The sequence below is a fragment of the Xenopus tropicalis genome, chromosome 6 (genome assembly GCF_000004195.4).
Source record: "Xenopus tropicalis strain Nigerian chromosome 6, UCB_Xtro_10.0, whole genome shotgun sequence".
Classification (NCBI taxonomy): domain Eukaryota; kingdom Metazoa; phylum Chordata; class Amphibia; order Anura; family Pipidae; genus Xenopus; species Xenopus tropicalis.
This window is the reverse complement of record NC_030682.2, coordinates 144,953,695-144,962,293: the sequence shown is the minus strand read 5'-3', so window position 1 is coordinate 144,962,293 and position 8,599 is coordinate 144,953,695. Positions and strand designations below refer to the sequence as shown.

Below are 8,599 nucleotides of genomic sequence, written 5' to 3'. Positions count from 1 at the left end.
GCTATAAGATTTGGGTAAATGTTGCTGAGTCATTAGATTCCCCCAAATAACTTGTATACAAATAAGAGACTCATTTTTGATTCTGTTACCCCAAACTGTTACCCCAGGGCTTGGTTTCCTTGTTTATAGTTTGGTTACCCCCCCCCTTTAGTCTTATAGTAGGGCATAAGAAAAATACACAGTAATTAGTGTGAAATTTCTATTTTAGACACAATAAAAGAGCTTACAATCTAAAGGCAAGGCTCTGCTAGGATGAAGCCAGGTGCTTTAGGGTTCTGGTTGTGTGCCTTATCCACTGAGCCAGTTGGGCAGCTAGCAGGCTTGCTTGTTCCCTATCACCTAGCCTTTCCTATCTGTTCCCAGCAGCAGCCTAGTTGGTTGCATAGGGTCAGCCAATCAGTCTGCCTTATATAAGCCAACCTCCTTACTTGTCCACACCTGTTCCTGAGCATTGGCCTTGGTACCCGAGCACTGTGGCACGTCTATTGTTTTCTTGCTCCAGCTCCTTCCTGCCCCTTCACCCTCTCCATCCCTCTCCTTTCTATTCCTGCTCCTTCTGCCACTCTGTCCCATTACTTTCTGTTCCTACTCCTTTGGTCACTCCGTCCCACTCCTTCCTGTTCCTTCTCCTTCACACTCTCTGTCCCACTCCTTCCTGTTCCTTCCTCTTCACACTCTCTGTCCCACTCCTTCCTTTTCCTGCTCCTTCACACTCTCTGTCCCACTCCTTTCTGTTCCTTCCTCTTCACACTCTCTGTCCCACTCCTTCCTGTTCCTTCCTCTTCACACTCTGTTCCCACTCCTTCCTGTTCCTGCTCCTTCACACTCTCTGTCCCACTCCTTCCTGTTCCTGCTCCTTCACACTCTCTGTCCCACTCCTTCCTGTTCCTGCTCCTTCGCCCTCTCTGCCCCCCTTCTTCCTGTTCCTGCTCATTTACATTTGCCGTTCTGCTCCTTCCTGTTCGTGATCCTTCAAATTCTCTGTCCCACTCTTTCTGCTGCTGCTTCTTCGCCCTCTACAAACCAAATCTGTCCAGCCTGCTCCAATCTTCTGTCCCCCCCATTTTTGTACCTGTTGGCAGGATTTCAGTCCTTGCCTGAAAGACTCCCCCACCATAGACCCTTACACAATATATGATTAGTGAGGCACAAGCTGATGAAATTGCCCAAGGCTTCAAGAAGAAGACACAGATGGTAGCTCTTCTCATGCAAAGCATTTTTCCATTGCAACTGTAAATAACGCATGTCTTCAACGATCTTCATTCTTGAACAAATCCTGGTTTATCCTGGAAGCAGAGCTGAATCTAAAGATGCCTCTGCTTTAAAATAATTTACACAAACCCAAAGTTTTACATTAAATTCTGTCTGGTGAGTTGAGTAGTTATTGTTTTTTTATAGGCAGTCTCAGGCACTCTATTTTTGCACACATATGCTCTTATGGCTGTAGCATTTAGAAGGTTATAGCTTTTTAATGACATTGGAGCTGCTGTACATCAAAAAAAAGACAGACAATCTATTGTAAAATCGCTCAACAGGCTTTTTTTATTTTTTTTTGAGAGGCAGCAGTCCCGCAATTTCTTTGTTAAAACGATGCTGTGATTTAGAAATGGCAGAAAAGAACTATATCTCAGAGGTAACATTGGGGAGATGCAGTGGTGCTGAACCAAGGCAAATGAATGCATTTTTCCATTTTCGAAATCTTTCCATTCCCCGGTGGGCCCTCAAGGATACTTTGCAAACTGGGAAAGTAAAAGAAATTCAGTGGGCTTTAAAGGTCAATGATCATAAAAAAATGGCAAATCATTTTACATTAATGGCTTAATTGTTTTTATTGCCTGGTTTTCCGTCAAATGTCAAACTTAATCTCCTCTTTCCCTCTCTTATTGGGAGAATCTTCATAGTAGCAACTAAAACATAATGAACCTTTTTATTTTTCTACAATATCAGAATTTCTCCAAACACGATTAGCTCCATTTATTGTCTAACAGAGGGTGCAACAGAAATTTGTTGATGCCGAAATGTAAGTCAGGAAGTTTTAATTGGGCGCCCAGTTATACTTGACTTAAGCATCAACTTTATGAATGAATCCAAAGTCTAATGCAACATTTGAATCCTACTTGTTGGGCGAATCACACTGTTTCCATTACAATATTTTATGAAACATGTATTTATCTTTTGTTTTGATTCATATTCAAGTGTTAAAGGGAAACTATACCCCCAGAATGAATACGTAACCAACAGACAGTTTATATTATGTTAAGTGGCCCATTAAAGAATCTCCCCAAACTGGAATATATATATCAGTAAATATTGCCCTTTTACATCCTTTCCCATGAGCCGCCATTTAGTGATGGGCTGTGTGCTCCCTCAGAGATCAGCTGACAGGAAGTGATGCAGCTCTAACTGTAACAGGAAGTAGTGTGGGAGCAAACGGCAGAACTCTGCCCATTCATTGGCTGATGGGGCCTAGCATGTATGTGTGCCTTGGCTTGTTTGTGTGCACTGTGACTCCTATGATCCCAGGGGGCGGCCCTTAGTACTTAAAATGGCAGTTTCCTATTTAGGATTACCCAATGGCACATACTACTAAAAAAGTATATTTATATGAAAATGGTTTATTTAGATGAAACAGGGTTTTACATATGAGCTGTTTATGCAATATATTTGTATAGAGACCTACATTGTTTGGGGGAATAGTTTTTCTTTAAGAGTAAGTTCTCTTCCGGACTCTTAGGGACCATTTGATATTGTATTACGGATGGTTTTTACGGCATGGATTTGTATCGAAAGTCCATATTTCGACATTGGCAAATTATTTCATGAAATTCCCCTAAAATAGTCACATGGTGCTTCCAATTTGGAATTGAGTTCCAAATCTATTAATAAATACAACCATGGGGAACCTATATTGTTGCCTTCTTTTATTGTGAGTGGTGTTAGCTGTAGTAACCTGCTTGTGTAGACATTTTGGTTAAGGGCATTCTTACTGTTTTGCCATTGCTTGATGATGATATTCCTATTCCTGTTGTGTGCTTCCTGTTAAGCTGAAAGCAAGCATGGAGCAGGCCAGATCTACCTGCCATGTTCTAATAAATATACCAAAAGTTCCAGTGTGTATCTGTACCTGAACTAACACAGCAGAAGTATTAACCCACTGCTAGCCAGCAGTTTATTACAGTGGCGACGAGGATGGGATGCATTTGGACTCAGAAACAGACTCAGCAGCAGAGCAAACAGGCTGCACAGGCTGCAGGATTTCTTCTCTGCACAGTGAGTAACTTGCTACAATGTCTGCCATTGGGAAAGTCCCAGAGTTCTCAGAATCTGCTGAAGAATTTGAGTCTTATTTGGAAAGATTTGAGAGATGTCTGTCTGCAAATGATGTTAGTCAGGAAAAGAAAGCAGATATTTTACTTGCTACACTGCCAGCAAAAACCTACAGTCTCCTTAAAACTCTTATAGCTCCTGCAAAGGCCGCTGAATTGTCCTATGAGAGAATTACAGAGACCCTCTCTCAGCATTATAAACCCCAGCCTATCATCATTGCGGAACGCTTTAGATTTTATAGGAGAAATCACAACATGGGGGAAAGCCTTGCAGACTATATTTTGGATTTAAAACGGCTATCTGCCTCCTGTGAATTTGGTACATTCCTGGATCAGGCTTTGCGAGATAAGTTTGTATGTGGCCTCCATGATGAGTTCTACCTGCATAAGCTGCTAAATGAAGCAGATCTCACTTTCAAGTCTGCTTGTAACATTGCCTTGGCCATAGAATTAACCAGAAGTGACTCTCAGCAATTCAAAGAGCAAAATAGATCTTCATTTACAGATATCCCTAAAATAACTACAGGGTCTAAACCCATTTCACCAAATTCACCACAGCCACCTACAGTGTCAGTTACAGGTGAGCAGGCATTTCAGACACAAAGGGTCAAACCCTGCTACCGCTGTGGGGGCCTGCATCAGCAACTGAGCTGCAGATATAAATCAGAAACCTGTAGAAATTGTGGAAAGTTAGGCCACATTGCTCGTGTCTGCAGAAGCAAACCAGGCAGGCCCAGGGCCCAATATGTGACTAATTGTGACAGCCAGGAAAGTGACTGCAAAGACTTGAATACAGTCAATACTACACATGGGGGAGATGATGGCATTCATATTAAGCTAGAAATTGATGGGCATCCAGTAAACATGTTACTTGACACAGGTGCATCTGTATCACTAATATCAGAGTTTGTTTACAAGAACTGTTTAGGTGGAATTGCACTGCAGAACTCACTTTTACATCTCACTTCTTATACTGGAGAGAAGATTCCTGTACTTGGAGAGATTCTAGCACCAGTCACATATGAAGGTCAGTCATTTACATTGCCTTTAGTGGTTGTGAAGGGCAACAGGCCCACCCTTTTGGGCAGAAATTGGTTGAAGCACCTAAAGCTGAATTGGGCTAAAATATTTACTATCAAACAAACTGAAGCTGCCTTTCACAAAAATCTGGAACAGATCCTGAGTAAACATGACTCCCTCTTTAAGGAAGAATTTGGCAGTATTAAGGGGCTAAAGGCAACTATCACTGTAAATTCAGATGCAAAGCCCATTTTTCATAAGCCACGTCCCTTGCCATATGCTCTTAAAGAACCTGTGGAGAAAGAACTAGAAAGAATGGAACATTATGGTATTGTGTCACCTGTCAAATACAGCAGCTGGGCTGCCCCAATTGTAGTGGTCCCCAAAAAGGACAAAACTATTAGACTTTGTGGTGACTACAAGGTCACTGTCAATCGCTGTATTGAACCAGAACCCTACCCACTACCAAATGTAGAGGACTTGTTTGCTACACTTGCTGGAGGTAAATACTTTAGCAAAATTGATTTATCTAATGCCTATCAACAGCTAGAGCTGGATCCGGATTCAAAGCCATTTCTTACCATCAACACACACAAGGGGTTGTTCCAATACCAGCGCTTACCATTTGGAGTATCTACAGCTCCAGCAATCTTTCAGCATGCAATGGATCAGATTCTTCAAGGAATTGATCATGTGGTCTGTTTTCTGGATGACATTTTAATTACAGGTTCAACTGTTGAAAAGCACTTGGCACTGTTAGACAAGGTGTTATCAAAATTAAAAGCATCTGGGGTGCGAGTAAAATTGTCCAAGTGTCACTTCCTCCAGGAGTCTGTAGAATACTTAGGATACCGTATAGATGCACAAGGTCTTCACCCAACAGAAACAAAGTTAACTGCTATTGTTAATGCACCTTCACCTTCAAATGTGTCTGAACTACGCTCCTTCTTAGGACTGCTAAATTACTATGGACGGTTCCTTCCAAATCTGTCAACATTATTGCAACCCTTACATGAACTTTTGCAGAAAGATACCAAGTGGGCTTGGTCAGCCGAGTGTGAAAAAGCATTTCAGGATGCAAAGCAAAGACTAACCAACAGCAAGTGGCTAGCACACTATGACCCTAGTAAGCCACTCAGATTAGCATGTGATGCCTCACCCTACGGAGTTGGAGCAGTTATATCACATATACTGCCTAATGGAGAAGAACATCCAATTGCTTTTGCGTCTAGAACCCTAACACAAACAGAGCGCAACTATGCTCAAATAGAGCGGGAGGCACTAAGTATTATTTTTGGAGTAAAAAAATTTCATAAATATCTTTATGGAAGGAAGTTTTCACTGGTCACTGATCACAAACCACTTCTGGCCATTCTTGGGCCAAAATCAGCAATTCCAACATTGGCAGCACTTCGAATGCAACGGTGGGCACTACTCCTATTGGCATATGACTATGATATTATATATAGACGTTCTCAGGATCATGGGAATGCAGATGCTCTATCACGGCTTCCGTGCCCATATACAACAGATGTCCATGACGAAAGTGTCATTTTTCAAGTTTCATTTGCAGAGGAACTACCTATTTCTTGCAAAGATATTGCAGCTGCAACAAGTCGTGATCCTCTTCTGGCAAAGGTGTGGGACTTTACTTCCAAAGGCTGGCCGAACTACAACTCTGACAAAATCCTTAAGCCATATTTTGAAAAGAGAGATGAGCTTTCCATAGATCAAGGTTGTTTACTGTGGGGGATACGGGTTGTCATTCCCCCAAAATATCGTCAGAGGCTCTTGCATGAACTTCACGAAGGCCATCCAGGTGTAAACAGAATGAAAGCACGAGCTCGTGGTTACCTGTGGTGGCCAGGCCTGGATCAAGATATAGGAATTTTTGTAAGTCAGTGTACTGCTTGTGCTTCTGTACAAAATCAGCCACCCACTGCACCCCTTCACCCATGGACATGGGCCACATCGCCGTGGGAAAGGATCCATATTGACTATGCTGAAATAAACCAGCAAACATTTCTTGTGGTTATCGACAGCTATTCCAAGTGGTTGGAGGTGTTACCCACTAAAACGAGTACAAGCGAGAAAACGATTACCTTGCTGCGTAATTTGTTTGCATCCTATGGTCTGCCAAAGGAATTGGTTTCGGATAATGGACCTCAGTTCACATCTCAGGAATTCCAGTACTTCTTGCAACAAAATGGTATCAGGCACAAATTGACCCCACCTTATCACCCAGCTTCAAATGGTGCTGCTGAACGGGCTGTTCAGACATTTAAAAAAGCTTGGATGAAACACTCAGTAGCCAGTGAGTCCGCTCGCACTACAGGAGAGTTGAGACTTTGTCGATTTCTGTTTAATTATAGGAATACTCCACATTCAGTCACTGAAAGTACCCCAGCGGAACTGTTTTTAAAGAGGCACCTCCGAAGCAGGTTGGATTTGCTTAAACCCTCTTTAGCTGATACAGTGGAGAAACATCAGAAGCAACAAGTCAGAGCACATAATAGCTCCAGACAAAGAAACAAAGACTTTTACCCAGGTGATAAGGTTTTGGTTCGAGACTTCCGCCACTCAGGGCGCCTTTGGTCTCCAGGGACCATTTACCATAGAAGGGGTCCCCTGACGTACGAGGTTCAAATTGGTAACCGTCACATTCATGTCCATGTGGAGCATCTGGTTCCAGATAAGAGTGTGTCACCCGTACCTCCTTCATTTTCTACCATTGACTTTCAAGTACCTGTAGTGCCCTCACAGGAATTACCAGATGCCAACAATCCATCTAATCCAACCAGTGCTACAGCCTCTGAGGGTGAACGGAGGTATCCGATACGAGCACGCAAGCCTCCTGACAGACTGGACTTATAATGCCACTATGTTATGGTTAACTTTTCCACTTTAAAATGTTTAGAACTGAGTTATAACTGTTGGTTATATATAATATATATATTGTCGAGATCTACTTTTTGCTAAAAAGGGAGGAATGTAGTAACCTGCTTGTGTAGACATTTTGGTTAAGGGCATTCTTACTGTTTTGCCATTGCTTGATGATGATATTCCTATTCCTGTTGTGTGCTTCCTGTTAAGCTGAAAGCAAGCATGGAGCAGGCCAGATCTACCTGCCATGTTCTAATAAATATACCAAAAGTTCCAGTGTGTATCTGTACCTGAACCAACACAGCAGAAGTATTAACCCACTGCTAGCCAGCAGTTTATTACATTAGCGTTGCGGCTACCATTGAACCATTTCCAAAAACGTTTGCATGACCAAACATTACCTTATTGCATATTCACTGTTGATTTTGTCCTGCGAATTTGTCCCATTTTGCTTCGCCGTAAAATTCGAGAAAAACCTGTGAAGATGGCGCACGTCAAAAAAATGTCAAATTTTGACAAAAAAGACAACAAATTTTTTGCCGCGCCCTATTTTTTTTTTGTTTTGTCACCCGTTTGGCAAAAAAACAACAACAATGGCGAAACACAGAGATTCGCCAGGAATCCATACCTTGCGAAGAATTTCGCTCATCGCTATGGACGTCCCCTATTTTGGTGCTTGAGATTCTAACCACTCACTAACCACGCACGGGGGCTCATCATCCTCTGCTACAAATCTCCACTAAGAGGCTTCCTTTCATGCAAAATAAACATTTTCATTTATTTTCAGATGAAATAATAACCCGAAAATTGCCGCCATCAGCTCCTGTTTAGCTTCCGTATTGTGCGCCCACTATAAATATTTTCTGCTTGTGAAACAATTTCAATTGAAAGAGACAAAGTCTCTTTTGATGTGGAATCAGGAGTTATCGTTCCTGCGTCTTCGCCCCCAAGAAATGTAACGTTCTCCACTCTCCGCGCTCTACGCGGGGCTCCATTGTGTTTGATTGCGCTTCCCTCTAAAAGCACCACAACAAATTGAATTCTTCAGATATGCAGCAGCTGTCAGAATCCTCCGTAGCAAAGAGCCCGTAAAAAGGTTTGCAGCAACCAACACAAAAGTCTGCCTGAAAGCATCAAAGATACAAGACAATGTAGAGCAATAATTGATTCCATCTACAAAGTGCTCCCATGTCCCTCTCTTGGTGCATTATTAAAAGCAGGGGGTACGAAAGATGAAAGTCGTTTTACAGCTCCATAAAAATGTTTCACGAGAAGAAGAGAATCAGCAGTTTCCAAGCAGAGCAATAATATGCATGGCTGCTTTAATTTGTGTCCTCAGTAGCGCGTTGTACTTGGGCACAGATCTTTTA

At 42.2% G+C, this 8,599-nt stretch overlaps 1 protein-coding gene across 1 annotated transcript; it reads left to right on the top strand.

The window, feature by feature from the left end:
* Positions 1 to 4,385: 4,385 nt before the first annotated feature.
* LOC116411722 (uncharacterized protein K02A2.6-like) lies at positions 4,386 to 7,237 on the top strand (the record flags this gene model as incomplete). Its single annotated transcript, XM_031904547.1, has 1 exon — positions 4,386 to 7,237. A coding segment is annotated over one exon (2,835 nt), but the record flags the coding sequence as incomplete, so codon positions are not given.
* Positions 7,238 to 8,599: the final 1,362 nt, after the last annotated feature.